This window comes from Hemitrygon akajei, chromosome 26 (genome assembly GCF_048418815.1).
Source record: "Hemitrygon akajei chromosome 26, sHemAka1.3, whole genome shotgun sequence".
NCBI lineage: Eukaryota > Metazoa > Chordata > Chondrichthyes > Myliobatiformes > Dasyatidae > Hemitrygon > Hemitrygon akajei.
This window is the reverse complement of record NC_133149.1, coordinates 53466029-53485267: the sequence shown is the minus strand read 5'-3', so window position 1 is coordinate 53485267 and position 19239 is coordinate 53466029. Positions and strand designations below refer to the sequence as shown.

General features: G+C 52.8%; 1 protein-coding gene across 1 annotated transcript in view; it reads left to right on the top strand.

Moving 5' to 3' along the window:
• Positions 1–19239, top strand: part of cadm1a (cell adhesion molecule 1a) — a 450797-nt gene that overhangs the window by 342519 nt on the left and 89039 nt on the right. Inside the window, exon 10 of the mRNA XM_073029526.1 lies at positions 13653–13721. Coding sequence (XP_072885627.1) covers positions 13653–13721 — 69 coding nt within the window. The remainder of the gene's footprint in view (positions 1–13652; positions 13722–19239) is intronic.

Genomic DNA, 19239 nt, shown 5'->3' with positions numbered 1-19239 from the left:
GGCTGGAGAGGAAGGAATCTGATAGGAGAGGAGAGTGGACGATGGGAGAAAGGGAAGGAGGAGGGACACCAGGGGGAGGTGACGGGTGGGAAAGGTAAAGGGCTGGAGAGGAAGGAATCTGATAGGAGAGGAGAGTGGACCGTGGGAGAAAGGGAAGGAGGAGGGACACCGGGGGGAGGAGAACAGAAAAGGCAGGAGACAAGTGGGGGGAACTGAAGAGGAGGGAAATGGAGCAGTTACAGGAGGTTGGAGAAAACGATGTTCACGCCATGAGGTTGGAGGCTACCCAGAGGCAATGTGATGTGGTACTCCGCCAAAGCTGAGCGTGGGGGGGGGGGTGGGGGTGGTCGCGGAGCAGCACGTCCGAACGGGAACGGGGGGGGTAGGACTTGAAACGGGAAATTCGGCTTTCTCTTTCAGCAGACTGAGCGGAGGTGCTGGGCAGAGCGGTGTGGAGTCAGTCCCCTCGGTCCGTCAGGCCCACGCTGACCAAACCGCCCGCCTACGCTCGCTGCTGTTGGCACCCCTTTGGGGGGGACACAGCTCTCCCTGGGTGGCCCAGCCTCAGAGTAGGGGGGAAGAGGAATCTATTCCCACAGACGGCTGTGCGGGCCGAGCCTGTGGGGATATTTAAGGCGGAGGTGGACACGCTCTTGGTTAGTCCGGGCGTCAAGAGTTTCCTGCCGAGAAGGCAGGTTAATGTGGGTCGGGGGGAGTGGTCGATAATGGGTCAGTCAGGATGGAACGGTACCGCAGACTTGATGGGCCAAATGGCCTGATTCGGCTCCTGTGCAGTCTCAATGCGAGTGTCCGTCTCCCTGCCTGGTCGCTGTCTGACCTGATTTCCTGCTGTATTTTGGGTAAAATCGGTCCCGAACACCCCTGCCGCCGAGAACAAGTCTGGTACGTCCCACTGAGACCAGCCGTAGCTATACCACCCCACCCTCCACTCCTGATCAAACGACTGATCTCTACCCAATTCGGTACGTTTTAACGCGGCAGACAACGCGGCAGGAAATCATTTCATTTTTCCATTTCAGTAAGAGGGTGCTTGGCCTTTATGTTAGTCTGTTGTCACGACTTTAATCAAGAGTGAAGTGGTGCTGAGCAATCTGAAGCCTTTGAAACTGTCGTGCGCTGAGCAACTGCGAGGGCTACAGGCTCGTTACCATTCTGAAGAGGCATGGGCTCCACACGCGCACCCCCCCCTCCCCTCACTGCAATGCCCCCAGCCTGCCTGAAAACTCCCCTCAGCGCCCTCAGGCACTGCACCTCAGCTCAAGGCGACGGTTGTGATTTCATGAGGTGGACGAAGAAAGATGAGTATAACCTCCCCGGTGGCCTTGGTCCCCCACCCCACGATCAGGGTCACGTGAAGCCACGGAAGCGGGTGGCAGATTGTCGTACGGGCAGCCGGTGCAGATCACGTCCCGGTTATGCCACCACTGACGCCAGGCAGACAATCTCTGTAGAGCTGTGCCCTCTGGTCCTAGACTCCCCCACTATAGGAAACATCCTCTCCACATCCTCTCTATCTGTGTCCTCTGGTCCTAGACTCCCCCACTATAGGAAACATCCTCTCCACATCCACTCTATCTGTGTCCTCTGGTCCTAGACTCCCCCACTATAGGAAACATCCTCTCCACATCCTCTCTATCTGTGCCCTCTGGTCCTAGACTCCCCCACTATAGGAAACATCCTCTCCACACCCACTCGATCTGTGTCCTCTGGTCCTAGACTCCCCCCACTATAGGAAACATCCTCTCCACATCCTCTCTATCTGTGTCCTCTGGTCCTAGACTCCCCCACTATAGGAAACATCCTCTCCACATCCACTCTATCTGTGTCCTCTGGTCCTAGACTCCCCCACTATAGGAAACATCCTCTCCACACCCACTCTATCTGTGTCCTCTGGTCCTAGACTCCCCCACTATAGGAAACATCCTCTCCACATCCTCTCTATCTGTGTCCTCTGGTCCTAGACTCCCCCACTATAGGAAACATCCTCTCCACATCCACTCTATCTGTGTCCTCTGGTCCTAGACTCCCCCACTATAGGAAACATCCTCTCCACATCCTCTCTATCTGTGCCCTCTGGTCCTAGACTCCCCCACTATAGGAAACATCCTCTCCACACCCACTCGATCTGTGTCCTCTGGTCCTAGACTCCCCCCACTATAGGAAACATCCTCTCCACATCCTCTCTATCTGTGTCCTCTGGTCCTAGACTCCCCCACTATAGGAAACATCCTCTCCACATCCACTCTATCTGTGTCCTCTGGTCCTAGACTCCCCCACTATAGGAAACATCCTCTCCACACCCACTCTATCTGTGTCCTCTGGTCCTAGACTCCCCCACTATAGGAAACATCCTCTCCACATCCTCTCTATCTGTGTCCTCTGGTCCTAGACTCCCCCACTATAGGAAACATCCTCTCCACATCCACTCTATCTGTGTCCTCTGGTCCTAGACTCCCCCACTATAGGAAACATCCTCTCCACATCCTCTCTATCTGTGCCCTCTGGTCCTAGACTCCCCCACTATAGGAAACATCCTCTCCACACCCACTCGATCTGTGTCCTCTGGTCCTAGACTCCCCCCACTATAGGAAACATCCTCTCCACATCCTCTCTATCTGTGTCCTCTGGTCCTAGACTCCTCCCACTATAGGAAACATCCTCTCCACACCCACTCTATCTGTGTCCTCTGGTCCTAGACTCCCCCACTATAGGAAACATCCTCTCAACACCCATTCTATCTGTGTCCTCTGGTCCTAGACTCCCCCACAATAGGAAACATCCTCTCCACACCCACTCTATCTGTGTCCTCTGGTCCTAGACTCCCCCACTATAGTAAACATCCTCTCCACACCCACTCTATCTGTGTCCTCTGGTCCTAGACTCCCCCACTATAGGAAACATCCTCTCCACACCCACTCTATCTGTGTCCTCTGGTCCTAGACTCCCCCACTATAGGAAACATCCTCTCCACATCCACTCTATCTGTGCCCTCTGGTCCTAGACTCCCCCACTATAGGAAACATCCTCTCCACATCCACTCTATCTGTGCCCTCTGGCCCTAGACTCCCTCACTATAGGAAACATCCTCTCCACACCCACTCTATCTGTGCCCTCTGGTCCTAGACTCCCCCACTATAGTAAACATCCTCTCCACACCCACTCTATCTGTGTCCTCTGGTCCTAGACTCCCCCACTACAGGAAACATCCTCTCCACACCCACTCTATCTGTGTCCTCTGGTCCTAGACTCCCTCACCATAGGAAACATCCTCTCCACATCCACTCTATCTGTGTCCTCTGGTCCTAGACTCCCTCACCATAGGAAACATCCACTCCACATCCACTCTATCTGTGTCCTCTGGTCCTAGACTCCCCCACTATAGGAAACATCCTCTCCACATCCACTCTATCTGTGTCCTCTGGTCGTAGACTACCCCACTATAGGAAACATCCTCTCCACACCCACTCTATCTGTGTCCTCTGGTCCTAGACTCCCCCACTATAGTAAACATCCTCTCCACACCCACTCTATCTGTGTCCTCTGGTCCTATACTCCCCCACTATAGGAAACATCCTCTCCACACCCACTCTATCTGTGTCCTCTGGTCCTAGACTCCCCCACTATAGGAAACATCCTCTCCACATCCACTCTATCTGTGCCCTCTGGTCCTAGACTCCCCCACTATAGGAAACATCCTCTCCACATCCACTCTATCTGTGCCCTCTGGCCCTAGACTCCCTCACTATAGGAAACATCCTCTCCACACCCACTCTATCTGTGCCCTCTGGTCCTAGACTCCCCCACTATAGTAAACATCCTCTCCACACCCACTCTATCTGTGTCCTCTGGTCCTAGACTCCCCCACTACAGGAAACATCCTCTCCACACCCACTCTATCTGTGTCCTCTGGTCCTAGACTCCCTCACCATAGGAAACATCCTCTCCACATCCACTCTATCTGTGTCCTCTGGTCCTAGACTCCCTCACCATAGGAAACATCCACTCCACATCCACTCTATCTGTGTCCTCTGGTCCTAGACTCCCCCACTATAGGAAACATCCTCTCCACACCCACTCTATCTGTGTCCTCTGGTCCTAGACTCCCCCACTATAGGAAACATCCTCTCCACATCCACTCTATCTGTGCCCTCTGGTCCTAGACTCCCCCACTATAGGAAACATCCTCTCCACATCCACTCTATCTGTGCCCTCTGGCCCTAGACTCCCTCACTATAGGAAACATCCTCTCCACACCCACTCTATCTGTGCCCTCTGGTCCTAGACTCCCCCACTATAGTAAACATCCTCTCCACACCCACTCTATCTGTGTCCTCTGGTCCTAGACTCCCCCACTACAGGAAACATCCTCTCCACACCCACTCTATCTGTGTCCTCTGGTCCTAGACTCCCTCACCATAGGAAACATCCTCTCCACATCCACTCTATCTGTGTCCTCTGGTCCTAGACTCCCTCACCATAGGAAACATCCACTCCACATCCACTCTATCTGTGTCCTCTGGTCCTAGACTCCCCCACTATAGGAAACATCCTCTCCACATCCACTCTATCTGTGTCCTCTGGTCGTAGACTACCCCACTATAGGAAACATCCTCTCCACACCCACTCTATCTGTGTCCTCTGGTCCTAGACTCCCCCACTATAGTAAACATCCTCTCCACACCCACTCTATCTGTGTCCTCTGGTCCTATACTCCCCCACTATAGGAAACATCCTCTCCACACCCACTCTATCTGTGTCCTCTGGTCCTAGACTCCCCCACTATAGGAAACATCCTCTCCACATCCACTCTATCTGTGCCCTCTGGTCCTAGACTCCCCCACTATAGGAAACATCCTCTCCACATCCACTCTATCTGTGCCCTCTGGCCCTAGACTCCCTCACTATAGGAAACATCCTCTCCACACCCACTCTATCTGTGCCCTCTGGTCCTAGACTCCCCCACTATAGTAAACATCCTCTCCACACCCACTCTATCTGTGTCCTCTGGTCCTAGACTCCCCCACTACAGGAAACATCCTCTCCACACCCACTCTATCTGTGTCCTCTGGTCCTAGACTCCCTCACCATAGGAAACATCCTCTCCACATCCACTCTATCTGTGTCCTCTGGTCCTAGACTCCCTCACCATAGGAAACATCCACTCCACATCCACTCTATCTGTGTCCTCTGGTCCTAGACTCCCCCACTATAGGAAACATCCTCTCCACACCCACTCTATCTGTGTCCTCTGGTCCTAGACTACCCCACTATAGGAAACATCCTCTCCACACCCACTCTATCTGTGTCCTCTGGTCCTAGACTCCCCCACTATAGGAAACATCCTCTCCACACCCACTCTATCTGTGTCCTCTGGTCCTAGACTCCCCCACTATAGGAAACATCCTCTCCACACCCACTCTATCTGTGTCCTCTGGTCCTAGACTCCCCCACTATAGGAAACATCCTCTCCACACCCTCTCTATCTGTGTCCTCTGGTCCCAGACTCCCCCACTATAGGAAACATCCTCTCCACATCCACTCTGACTGTGTCCTCTGGTCCTAGACTCCCCCACTATAGGAAACACCCTCTCCACATCCACTCTATCTGTGTCCTCTGGTCCTAGACTCCCCCACTATAGGAAACATCCTCTCCACACCCACTCTATCTGTGTCCTCTGGTCCTAGAGTCCCCCACTATAGGAAACATCCTCTATAAAAATCTGGGGGAATTGGTGAGAATCTGGGGAGATGAAAAATGGGGAACGTTGCACGTAGGGTCACTGGAAATGGTTGCCCAGCATAGGCTCGATGGGCTGAGTGGCCTACCTCCCTGCACAACGCGCAGTCCGCGGTTTAGATCCTTTCCTGGGAACACCAGCGTCAGTGAACCACCTCGTCTGTCTTGTTCGTTTGTTTTTGTTAGCTGGGTTTAATGTGCTCTTTCTTTTTTTGGTAAAATAAAACCCAACGCCAGTGGGTCACTGGCCTGGATGAGTTGCTGAGCGAAGGCGCTAAATTAGCCTGGCCAGTGAGCTGATCATTAATCTGGTCGCACACACCCCCAGCTGGCAATAGCTCGCTCCCTCGCGCTGTCAGGCTCTACACGGGCTGTTGGACTTCATCAAAGTTTAACCAACCGCAACCCCTTCCCTCCCCATGGAATTAGTGTTTGCTCTTCAAACAAGCGAGGGAAAAAAGATCTGAATAATACAGATTATTCCCTTTAACAGCTTCTGCTCTTTTCAGACGCAAGAGCGACGAGTCAAGGTCCAAATTAAATCAGAAATATCCAAAAGCCAGCTGGTTAAATCTTTTTATCCGTGTTGATTCGGCCCATCGAGTGCTCTGCCATTCCATCGTGGCTGATTTATTAACCCTCTCAACCCCCATTCTCCTGCCTTATCTCCATAACGCATCAAGAACCTATCAACCTCAGCCTTAAATCTACCCAGTGACTTGGCCTCCACAGCCGTCCGTGGCAACAAATTCCACAGATTCACCCACCCTCTGGCTGAAGAAATTCCTCCTCATCCCTGTTTCAAATGGATGACCCTCTATACTGAAACTGTGCCTCTCTGGTCCTAGACTCCCCCACTATAGGAAACATCCTCTCCACATCCACTCTATCTGTGCCTCTCTGGTCCTAGACTCCCCCACTATAGGAAACATCCTCTCCACACCCACTCTATCTGTGTCCTCTGGTCCTGGACTCCCCCACTATAGGAAACATCCTCTCCACATCCACTCTATCTGTGTCCTCTGGTCCTAGACTCCCCCACTATAGGAAACATCCTCTCCACATCCACTCTATCTGTGCCCTCTGGTCCCAGACTCCCCCACTATAGGAAACATCCTCTCCACACCCACTCTATCTGTGTCCTCTGGTCCCAGACTCCCCCACTATAGGAGACATCCTCTCCACATCCACTCTATCTGTGTCCTCTGGTCCTAGACTCCCCCACTACAGGAAACATCCTCTCCACACCCACTCTATCTGTGTCCTCTGGTCCTAGACTCCCCCACTACAGGAAACATCCTCTCCACACCCACTCTATCTGTGTCCTCTGGTCCTAGACTCCCCCACTACAGGAAACATCCTCTCCACACCCACTCTATCCAGGCCTTTCCATATTCAATAGGATTCGATGAGACCTTCAGCTCCCCTATCCCCATTCTTTCTAAATCTCCGACAAGTACAGGCCCAGAGCCATCAAACACTATTTTCTCACGTTTAGAAAATAGTCTGTGTCTGTATTCCTTCCTCCAAAGTGGATGACCATACGCTTCCCGACACTGCATTCCACCTTCCGCTCCTTGGCCGGATCTCCGAACCTGTCTGAACCCCCCCACCCCCCCCCCCCCCGCTCCTTTGACACCACCGGCCCCCCTCCACCAATCTTCGCATCGTCCGCAAACCTGGCCACAAGGCCGACGACCCCGTGATGCCGGGCACAGGCGACGACCCAGCTTAACCTTAGGTTAAAATTCACCGTCTCGGTCAGTTCATTGCGATATCGGAGAGTACATACCTGAACCTCTTACTCTTCACAGGGACTTCCTCTTGGGGGGGGGTGGGGCTTTCCCCAAACTTTGTTGATCTATACCACTAAGCCAAGGGCCTGTGGACTCCAAGTTGGGAGCGAGCCCCTGTTATAGACAATAGACAATAGGTGCAGAAGTAGTCCATTCGGCCCTTCGAGCCTGCACCGCCATTCTGAGATCATGGCTGATCATCTACTATCAATACCCGGTTCCTGCCTTGTCCCCATATACCTTGATTCCCCTATCCATAAGATACCTATCTAGTTCCTTCTTGAAAGCATCCAGAGAATTGGCCTCCACTGCCTTCCGAGGCAGTGCATTCCAGACCCCCACAACTCTCTGGGAGAAGAAGTTTTTCCTTTAACTCTGTCCTAAATGACCTACCCCTTATTCTCAAACCATGCCCTCTGGTACTGGACTCTCCCAGCATCTCCCAGCATGTTATCTAGTACTTTTCAATTTTCGATGGGTTTCGATGAGGTCCCACCTCCCCTTCCCCCACCCCACCCTCCCATGGTCATCCTCCAATAAAACGTTTTCAGAATACTCGCTGGACTACGATAGTGCAGAGTAAAGTCACCGCGCAGTACCCCGCTTTCTGAGATAAAAAGGTTCATTTTTAATTGACAAGGAGCTTGTAGTGAATGTCGCGTCTTAATTTCTTCTAAGATTAGAACACACAGCTCACGCTAACAACGGCATTTTCAAACGATGGTTAAAAAGTATCTTGGAGTATCTCACGCACCTTATCTTTCTGAAAAAAAGATATTTAGAAGTCTATATTTTTGAAAAACGTATTTATCAGAATCAGGTTTAATATCGCTGGCGTGTGTCGTGCAATTCGTTAACTTGGCGTCAGGAGTACAATTCACGATGAACGTACAAAACAAGCTGAAATGTTGTGAAGCTGAGATCACTAAAAAAAGCTGAATCACGCCGTCTAGCCTCCTTAAAAGCTGCCCCGAAACGTTGGGTCCAGGTTAGATCCTCAGAGATCTTGACAGCCAGGAAGGTGAAATCACTCCCTCTCTCTCCGCTTCTGAGCCCTCTACGAGGACTGGTTTGTGTTCCCTCGTCTTACCCTTCCCCAAGTCCGCAGTCAGCTGTTCCGTCTTTCTGGCGTGGAGGGCGACACCACTCGACTAGCTGGCGTGCCTCGCTCCTGTGCGCCCTCCCGTCCCACCTGAGCTTCCGCCAACAACGGCTGCACCGTCGTCAGGTTCATAGGCGGTATCTGAGCCGTGCCGGCAGTGTTTCGCGAATAAAACGAGGTTAAGCGCTCTCTGTTTAACATAGAGACATGGAAAACCTACAGCACAATACAGGCCCTTCAGCCCACAAAGCTGTGCCCAGCATATCCCTACCTTAGAACTACCTAGGCTTTACCCATCGCCCTCTATTTTTCTGAGCTCCATGTACCTATCCGAAAGCCTCTTAAAAGACCCCATCGTATCCGGCTCCACCTCCGTCACCGGCAGCCCGTTCCACACACTCAACACTCTCTGGGTAAAAATGAAACTTACCCCCTGCCATCTCCTCTGTACCCACTTCTAACGTTTAAGGAAAAGCATCTTATCGAGCTCCAAACCCTGAACTCAAAAGCCGGCTGTAAGCCCCTCTGTGTAATTGAGTCAGACTGGTCCCCAACCGCATGTGAGTGACATTACCCACGTCCCTAGCCACACGGTCAGGGGTATAGAGAGAGCAGAGCAGTGGAGTAAGCACCCACCCCTGGGGTAAATATATCAGCGTGTTTTTTTTTTTGGAGGGGGGGGTTAAAAAAAAAAGTGAAACTATTTAACAGGGTGTCCGGCGCCGGGACGTTCCGAAGCTGTGCTTTTCACGTTGACCTGTACCACCACCTCCGAGCTGTGGGGTCCTTTTCGATTCAACGCCGGTCACCTCGTTAATAGCTCACCCCTCGAAGAGTCCTGGCTCAGTGCCTGAGTGGAAGGCAGAGTCCTGGCTCGATGTTCATAACCGTTGTCTGTGTCTACCCCCTGAAGAAGAGTCCCAGCTCTGTGCCTGAGTTAAAGGCAGAGTGGTGGGCGGGGGGGGGTTTTCTGCGGGCAAAGCTCTTAGCTTGCTGCCGTGCCGCGAAAAGGCGTCGCTCCCGCCGGCAGAAATAACCGCCGCCCCGTGACGCGGCCCTGGTTTTAATTGTTCTCCGCCCACGAGGGAGAGGGCTGGCGGCGGAATTCTGAAAGAAATGGCTGTGCTACCTCCCTGAGGTGTTTCCCTGGAAGGCAAGAAGCAGAGGGGGGGGCCAGGGAGCCGGAAACGGCTTTGCTGCTGGAGGGAGCAGGTTCTGATGCTCTTGAGGGAACAGTAGCGACCACATTCGCATTCACGGCGGTCATTTCATGAGCCTCCCCCCCCTCGCTCTGTGGCTGTTACCATTTCCATACGCTTCTTTCCTTTTTTCCCGTTTTGAATAACTCGGAGGCAGCCCCCTGTCGTGGCATGTGCTCGTGCGGAAGAGTTGGATGATGGCTTCCTCAACAGGAGCGTGGTGGGAGGGAGGGAGGGAGGTTGTGGGGCGGCGGGGCGGGGGGGGGGGGGTATTTCTCTCGCCAGAGTCAGCCGGGAGCTCAGACAAATTGAGGATGATTTCATTCCGTCGCTGGGGTGTTTTTCCTCCTTAAATTCCGCCCCCCCAGCCCAGCGAGGAAGTTATTTCAAACTTGGCGGTTCGATCGTGGTTAATTGGGGACCGGTGCATTTTAGCCCAATTAAGCCCGAGTTTCATGGAAGTAGTTAAAAAGGGATTTTTTTTTAAAAAAAGACAGACCAATGTTTGACTGAGTGAGAAACGATGAATTTTCTATGCAATATAAATGCGGTAAAATGCAATACAAACCGGAACAGGGGTTCTCAACCCCTACCGCGGGGCCCCAGGTTGGGAACCCCTGAATTAAGCTGCCAGTACTACTGTAAAACTGTGTTATCAGCTCCTGATAGTTATCGATGAAGGAGTTCATCCTGCGCCTCGTTCTTTCGACCGACCGCAAATGAGCTAGATCAGACTCCCAGTGTAGATAACGGACTGCCCTCGTACGACGCTTTCGGGGGTCGGGTCCTCCCAAGTCTCCCGTTTAGCGTCCGGGATTGTAGTCGACGCCTTCAAATTCTCCGTCCTTCCCGACCCGCCGGAGTAGCGAAGCCGTTCAGTTTTTGACTCCCGGCCGCCCCTGGCGATCTCCGGGCCTGGGCGCTCGAAGCCGCGGTGAGCAAAGCTAGTCCGGACCTCAAGCGAGAGAACGGAAGATCTGCGGGTGTTGGAGATCCGGGCAGCAGGCACGAAACGCCGGAGGTACTCGGCAGGCCGGGCAGCGTCTATGGAGAAGAGTACAGTCAATGTTTTGGACCGAGACCCTTCGTGGAAACTGCCCGCCCTGCTGAGCTCCTCCGGCGTTGACCAGTTCAGAGTCGTCCTTCCTCCTTTTTTTCCTCGCCTTCTGTCAGTGACGAAGATCGCTGCTCTTTGAACACGGGGCCCAGACCTCCGACACTGTTCGAAAGACCTGCTCGCTCCGGGCACGGTGCAGCGTCTAACGGGTTTGCAAGGCTGACGCCGGTGAGAAACCGTTCGGCGGCAGCCTCCCGTCCCAGTTAAGAGTTGTCCCAAATAACCAACTAACCGCTAGTTAGCTCCCCGTTTCGTCTTGACCGTAAACGGTATTCGCGCCGAGACTTTCATATTAAGAGAGGTTTCGTTCGGCCAAAAAAAATAATTAATGGGCCATCACTGATTAACTTCAACCTGAAATTCTCAATCCTAACTTAGGGAGGTGCAATTCAGGCGGTGCTCCATCTCGTCACGTGAACGACCCCCCCACCACCCCACCCCCGTTAAAAGTTTAAAACCCTCTCGTGTTGAGGGTGGCGCGGCGGCGTAGTGGCGAGTACTGGCGACCCGGGTTCAGTGCCCACCCCGCTGCCTGTAAGGAGTTTGTACGTCCTTCCCCCCCGTGATCCGCGGGGGTTCCTTCTGGTTTCCTACCCTACCCACCCCCCCCCCAGTCCAAAGACGCAGCGGTTGGTAGGTTAATTGGTCATAGTAAATTGTTCCCCCCCCCCCAATTAGTCACGGGTTAAATCGGTAGCGCAGCTCAAAGGGCTGGAAATGTCCATTCCAGGCTGAATAAATAACATTGTCGGAAAGAGTCACTAATAACAACTAATTAATAATATGCTAATAATATGTGAATAATTAATAACATGTTAATAATATGTGAATAATTAATAACATGTTAATAATATGCTAATGATAGATAATTAATATGCTAATCAATACCTTCCTGAGATCAGGCGGAGATTTCCCATTAATCGTGATTTCCTGGACCTCAGCCTGCAATCTGTCACACTTCAGCCCAGTCGCCAATAAAGCCGTTCTTTGTGGGGGGGTGGGAGTCCTCCGTTAGTCGGTGTCGACTATAAGCATTGGGTCCCGGTTGTCTACGGTACGGAGATCGAGCTGTTCCCCGTGTAGCAGGCTCCCCCTCTCCACGCAGACGATGAACCCAGAGGAACGGTAGAGACCGATACGGTTCGGCACCAGGAGTCGCCGGTCAGCGTCGAACTCGACGTCGGACTGCCTCAGGGACTCCAGCTCCAGATTTGTCCCCCTCGGGGTTCACTCCCGGAGCCTCCCCCGCGAGCGGGTACAGCGGAGGTTTGAGATCAGAGTTTCCCTTCTCCCGGATGAGCTGCCGACCGCGGCCTGACGAGCCCCATCTGCCCGGAGCGATTGGTTTTGAGGCGCCAGTGACCCGCCTTTGCCCCCTTCCCCTGTCAGTAGAAACGGTTCCGCCCGGCTCAGTCGCTGAGCCTCAGGTGAAGGCCGGGAGCTGGACTTGGTTGTCAGAGGCTGTTTGAAGCTATTTGGGAGCCTTTAATGGGTAGATCGAGCTTGTTCCCCACTACCTCCCCCGGCTGTGACAACCTGAAGGAACCAACAGTCCTTTGGAGTCATCTGGAAACTGAAGTTGTACTCAACAGTCCAGTGAGGGTGTTGTTTAAGGGAAGGACCCATCAGTCGTCTCGGGTCAAGGAAGACCTTCCCTTAGCGAAGGGTTTTGAACCCCCCGCGGAGGGAGGAGTGAAGGGGGGGGGGAAGGTAGATGTAGTTGATGGATGACTAGACCGTCATACATAGGAGCCCATTCAGCCCATCGAGTCCGCTCCGCCATTCCATCACGGCCGAGTTATTATCCCTCCCCACCCCCTTTGCCCCGTGACTTTCGACGCCCTGACTGGCTCGTCGAAGTTCTGTCGCCATGCCTCGCTTGGCACCTCAGACGTCAAGCTGTTTCTGTCAGAGGACCTTCAATGCGCAAACCTTTCCCGAACCAACAGATCAGTTGCTCTTTCACCTCCGTCTGGAAGGAGTCTTTTGAGTCAGGGAGGAAGCACTGGCGAGGCGCAGTTTTTAAAAAAAAAATCATTACCGCGTTCTCTACCTTCTCCGGGTTCATCTCGCCGTGGCCTCGGATCCGGATCAGCAATTATTTTGCCCTCCTTTGCCCCTGCCCGCGTTAAACGCTCTTGAATCTTGCAGTATCAGAACCGTCGGCCCCGTGCAAATTGACAGACCCCCAGCCCCTCCCCCCCACACCAAAACAAAATGGCGGCGATGTCACGTATCTGCCTGGTTTTGACCTTCTCCACCTCGGGCCAGTTCTGGCCCTGCTCAGGTCGCTTTCCAGCTGGATCGAAACCGGAACTGAGGGACAGCACAGAGAGCCAGACGGAACCACAGATAAAAGCATTAGTCTCGAATCCTACTCCAGACTCTTTAGCTGATAAATTTAAACTGTTGCCTGAGGCTTGCAGATTGATGGGAACATTTTCTTCCCCGTTCCCCAATCAAACTAGGAGAAGCCCCCCGGGGTCCTGGACGGATAAGTTTGGGGGGGGGAGAGAAAAGGGGACATCTTTGTTGAGAAAGCCATCAGACAAAGCATATTTTTTTAAAAAACTGTATTTATCATTCATTCGTAAACTTTTTGTTTCTGTGATTTTCATTGCGGAAGATTTGTGCTTCATGTGTGTTTTTATTTATTTTTTTTTTCCTTTTCACCATGTAGATGCACCCACCACCCCACCACCCACTACAACCATCATCACCACCACAAACATCCCTACCATCTCTAAAGGTACAGTACCCGCGGACCATTTTGCTCTTGTCCTCGTTGGCGCGCTCGCGATTTTCTTTATTAACCGTCTGTGTGCTTTGGAAACTCAGCAGTTTGCCAGGAGCCTTAAGTCGAGCGCCCAAGTTTTAGAGCCGGGGTTCCCAAGCCCGGGAGGAGGTGCGCGGAGGGGGGGGAAGGGCCCCCTTGCGTCCAGGCCTGGCGAAGTCGGAATTTCCTGACAGAAGTTTCGACAGCTGGGATCTCTCCTGAATGCGGGGGGGTGGGGGAATGTGCGTAACCCTCTGGAGAGGGAAGGGACGTCGCTTCCTCAGAATGGGAAAAAGGCAGCGACTGAGGTAAAGGGATGTGGGAGTCTGCAGCTCAAGAGGCCACGTGGCCCCTTCGAACCCCTACCGGCAGAAATTCGACTTTATCAAACCGGCGGAAATCGAAAGGAAAAGCAGATGCTGGAAATATGGGGGAGAGAAACACACACACACACACACACTCACACACACACACACACACTCACACACTCACACACACACACACACACACACACACACACACACACACACACACACACACACACACACACACACACACACACACACACACACACACACACGGGGAAGGAAAACGGGATGCGCTCAGCAAGTCAGGCAGCATCTGCGGGAAGAGAAGCATAATCTTCATGTAGGTCCGAGACCCAGGCTCCGTGACCTCCAACGTTGACTGTTTCTCCCCCACCCCCCCACAGACGCTGCCTGACCTGCCGAGTACTTGCGACGTTACCTATACAGGTGCCCCCCCGCTTTACGAAAGTCCCCTCTGCCCCACTTCGCTTTTACAAAAGACCTACATCAGTAACCTGCTTTCGCATCACGAAGATTTTTCCCGTATAAGTTAATGGTTCTTCTCTTTACGCCATTTCGGCTTCAGAAAGGTTTCGCAGGAACGCTCTACCTTTGTAAAGGGGGGGGGGGACACCTGTATATTTAAAAAAAAATATTCAAGCTAATCCATATCCTTTTTGTTTTAAATTAAAAGAAAAGATTTCTATCTAGTCTCTCCAGCTTTTGACCTGTGGCCTCGTTAGGCCACGTCTGGGGTACTGCCTACAGTTCTGGTTCCCCCCCCGCCCCCATCACTGGACGGATTGTCGAGGCTTTGGAGAGGGTGCAGAAGGGGGTTTCAGCAGGACGCTGCCTGGTTTGGAAGGCCTGTGCCACCGTGAGAGGCTGGAAGAACTTGGGCCGTTTTCCCTGGAGTGGCCGAGGCTGAGGGAGGGGAGATCTGATCGAGGTTTTTAAGATTATCAGAGGCAGAGATAGAGTGGACAGGGAGTACCTGTTTCCCCCAGGGTAGAAATGCCCAACACCAGGGGGCATGCATTGAAGGTGAGGGGGGGGGGGTAATTTCAAAGGAGGTGTGAGGGGCAAGTTTTTTTTTAACCCAGATAGTGGTGAGTGCCTGAAAAAGGATGGTGATGGAGGCAGATACATTAGGGATTTTCGAGAGATGTTTGGTTAGGCCCGTGAACGTGGGGGAAACGGAAGGATGTGGACATTGTGTCGGCAGAAGAGATCAGTTCAGCTGCCCGTCCAACCGGTTCGGCACGGCATCGTAGGCCCCGGACGGCCTGCTCCTGTGCCGTTGTGTTCTACGTTCGAACTTCCTGTGGTGCGGAGGTTGTGATTTTTTTTTCTCCCTCTCTGGCCTCTGGGGTTTTACGATAACGTGTGTGAAGTTTTCTGGTTAGATACCGGGGGGGGGGGGGACACCGAAAGCGGAAATTTAAGGAAGAACAGTACAGGTTTTAGCGCCAGAGTTTCAACCCTGAAGCTGTCCGGTTCCGTCGGAATGTCGTTCCGTGGCAGAGCCGGGCTGGGTCCGTCGGGGAGGGGAGGTGAGTGGCTCATGTTTTCGGCTATTTAAGGCCGCTGCCTCGACGGGAATAACGCCCTCATGGCACTGCTGGTCGGGATTCTCAGGGGATTCAGGGAATCCGTCCCGCATTACTCCCGACCGAGGGACGGGAAGGGAAACGGGAGGCCGCGGAAAGTGGCGTCACGGGTGGATAGGGCCCGTGAGGAAAGCCTTTGGCGCATTTGCCCTTGGTAAGTCAAAGCGGCGAGCGGCAGGAGGTGGGGTTGCCACGCTGGGGTTGTGCACGAGGCCCGGTCTGGAGCTGTTTCCCTCCAGGAAAGGCGTGGACAAGCTTGAGTTTCTAAGCGTGTCGTCGGGCCCGGAGGACCTGCGTCACAGGGAAAGACTGAATGAATAGGGTAGGAGTTTATTCCTTGGAATGTAGAAGATTGGGGGGGGGGGGGGGTTAGTCGAATTATGAGTGGCAAAACGCAAGCAGGCTTTTCCCCGCTGAGGCTGGGTGGGGTCGGCAACCAGAGGTCGTGGGTTAAGGGTGAAAGGTGAAGTGTTTCCAGGGGAACACGAGGGGGGAACTTATTCACTCACAGGGCGGGGAGAGCGTGGAACGAACTGCCAATGCAAGCGGTGCACGTGAGCTCGATTATAACGTTTAAGAGAAGTTTCAAGTCAAGTCAAATCACTTTTATTGTCATTTCCACCATAACTGCTGGTACAGTACATAGTAAAAGTGAGACGACTTTTTTCAGGGCCATGGTGTTACATGACACAGTACAAAAACTAGACTGAACTACGTAAAAAACAACACAGAAAAAAAACTACACTATTCTACAGACCTACCCCGGACGGCATAAAGTGCACAAAACAGTGCGGGCATTACAATGAATAATAAACAGGACAATAGGGCAGTAAGGTGTCAGTCCAGGCTTCGGGTATTGAGGAGTCTGATAGCTTGGGGGAAGAAACTGTTACACAGTCTGGTCGTGAGAGCCCGAATGCTTTGGAGCCTTTTCCCAGGGAGGGAGAAGAGTTTGTATGAGGGGTGCTGATTTTAGTTTGCTGATGTGACATGTGATGAGGATGTTAGGAGAATTCAGGGTGACTTGGATAGGCTGGGTGAGTGGGCAGATACTTGGCAGATGACGTTTAATGTGAATAAGTGTGAGGTTATCCACTTTGGGAGTAAGAACAGGAAGGCAGATTATTATCTGAACGGTGTAGAGTTAGGTAAGGGAGAAATACAAAGAGATCTAGGAGTCCTTGTTCATCAGTCACTGAAGGTGAATGAGCAAGTGCAGCAGGCAGTGAAGAAGGCTAATGGAATGTTGGCCTTTATTACAAAGGGAATTGAGTACAAGAGCAAGGAAATCCTTTTGCATTTGTACAGAGCCCTGGTGAGACCACACCTGGAGTATTGTGTACAGTTTTGGTCTCCAGGGTTAAGGAAGGACATCCTGGCTGTAGAGGAAGTGCAGCGTAGATTCATGAGGTTAATTCCTGGGATGTCCGGACTGTCTTACGCAGAGAGGTTAGAGAGACTGGGCTTGTACACGCTGGAATTAAGGAGATTGAGAGGGGATCTGACTGCAACATATAAGATTATTAAGGGATTGGACAAGATAGAGGCAGGAAATATGTTCCAGATGCTGGGAGAGTCCAGTACCAGAAGGCATGGTTTGAGAATAAGGGGTAGTTCATTTAGGACAGAGTTAAGGAAAAACTTCTTCTCCCAGAGAGTTGTGGGGGTGTGGAATGCACTGCCTCGGAAGGCAGTGGAGGCCAATTCTCTGGATGGCTGTCAAGAAGGAGCTAGATAGGTATTTTATGGATAGGGGAATCAAGGGATATGGAGACAAGGCAGGAACCAGGTATTGATAGTAAATGATCAGCCATGATCTCAAAATGGCGGTGCAGGTTCGAAGGGCCGAATGGTCTACTTCTGCACCTATTGTCCATTGGGTGCGTGGGGTCCTTCATAATGCTGTTTGCTTTGCGGATGGATGGGAGGGCTATGGTCCTGGGTGAAGGTCGAAGGGGGTAGGCAGTTTAAATGGTTCAGCATGGGCTAGATGGGCCGAAGGGCCTGTTTCTGTGCTGTACTTCTCTATGACTGTACGAGTGGCGCATCAGCCCCATACTACGGTTCATTCAGGGCTAATCTATAGCACACCCTTTTCAAATGCCCCTGAATTGTTGAAAAAGCACGATTAACACTGGGTTTTAAATTTAGCAAGAAATTCCGAGTGAATTGTAGAACGGAGTCACAAATGCCTTCCACTCCCACTGGTTTCGATCCCGCCCCGTCGACACAGACTCCCTTCCCAGCAACTGCTCAGCTCCCCCCAGCCCGTCACTGACAAAACTTTTCTTTGGGAATGGATCAAGGGGGAAAATGTCCACTTTAATAGTAACAGCACAGAAAACGCCGGGGGAACTCGACAGGTGAGGCAGCATCTTTGGAGAGGAATAAATAGGAATCTGATAGGAGAGGAGAGTGGACTGTGGGAGAAAGTGAAGGAGGAGGGACACCAGGGGGAGGTGATGGGTGGGAGAGGTAAAGGGCTGGAGAGGAAGGAATCTGATAGGAGAGGAGAGTGGACCGTGGGAGAAAGGGAAGGAGGAGGGACACCAGGGGGAGGTGATGGGTGGGAAAGGTAAAGGGCTGGAGAGGAAGGAATCTGACAGGAGAGGAGAGTGGACTGTGGGAGAAAGGGAAGGAGGAGGGACACCAGGGGGAGGTGATGGGTGGGGAAGGTAAAGGGCTGGAGAGGAAGGAATCTGATAGGAGAGGAGAGTGGACTGTGGGAGAAAGGGAAGGAGGAGGGACACCAGGGGGAGGTGATGGGTGGGGAAGGTAAAGGGCTGGAGAGGAAGGAATCTGATAGGAGAGGAGAGTGGACCGTGGGAGAAAGGGAAGGAGGAGGGACACAGGGGGAGGTGATGGGTGGGAAAGGTAAAGGGCTGGAGAGGAAGGAATCTGACAGGAGAGGAGAGTGGACTGTGGGAGAAAGGGAAGGAGGAGGGACACCAGGGGGAGGTGATGGGTGGGGAAGGTAAAGGGCTGGAGAGGAAGGAATCTGATAGGAGAGGAGAGTGGACCGTGGGAGAAAGGGAAGGAGGAGGGACACCAGGGGGAGGTGATGGGTGGGGAAGGTAAAGGGCTGGAGAGGAAGGAATCTGATAGGAGAGGAGAGTGGACCGTGGGAGAAAGGGAAGGAGGAGGGACACCAGCGGGAGGTGATGGGTGGGAGAGGTAAAGGACTGGAGAGGAAGGAATCTGACAGGAGAGGAGAGTGGACCGTGGGAGAAAGGGAAGGAGGAGGGACACCAGGGGGAGGTGATGGGTGGGAGAGGTAAAGGACTGGAGAGGAAGGAATCTGATAGGAGAGGAGAGTGGACCATGGGAGAAAGGGAAGGAGGAGGGGACACCAGGGGGAGGTGATGGGTGGGAAAGGTAAAGGGCTGGAGAGGAAGGAATCTGATTGGAGAGGAGAGTGGACTGTGGGAGAAAGGGAAGGAGGAGGGACACCAGGGGGAGGTGATGGGTGAGGAAGGTAAAGGGCTGGAGAGGAAGGAATCTGATAGGAGAGGAGAGTGGACTGTGGGAGAAAGGGAAGGAGGAGGGACACCAGGGGGAGGTGACGGGTGGGAA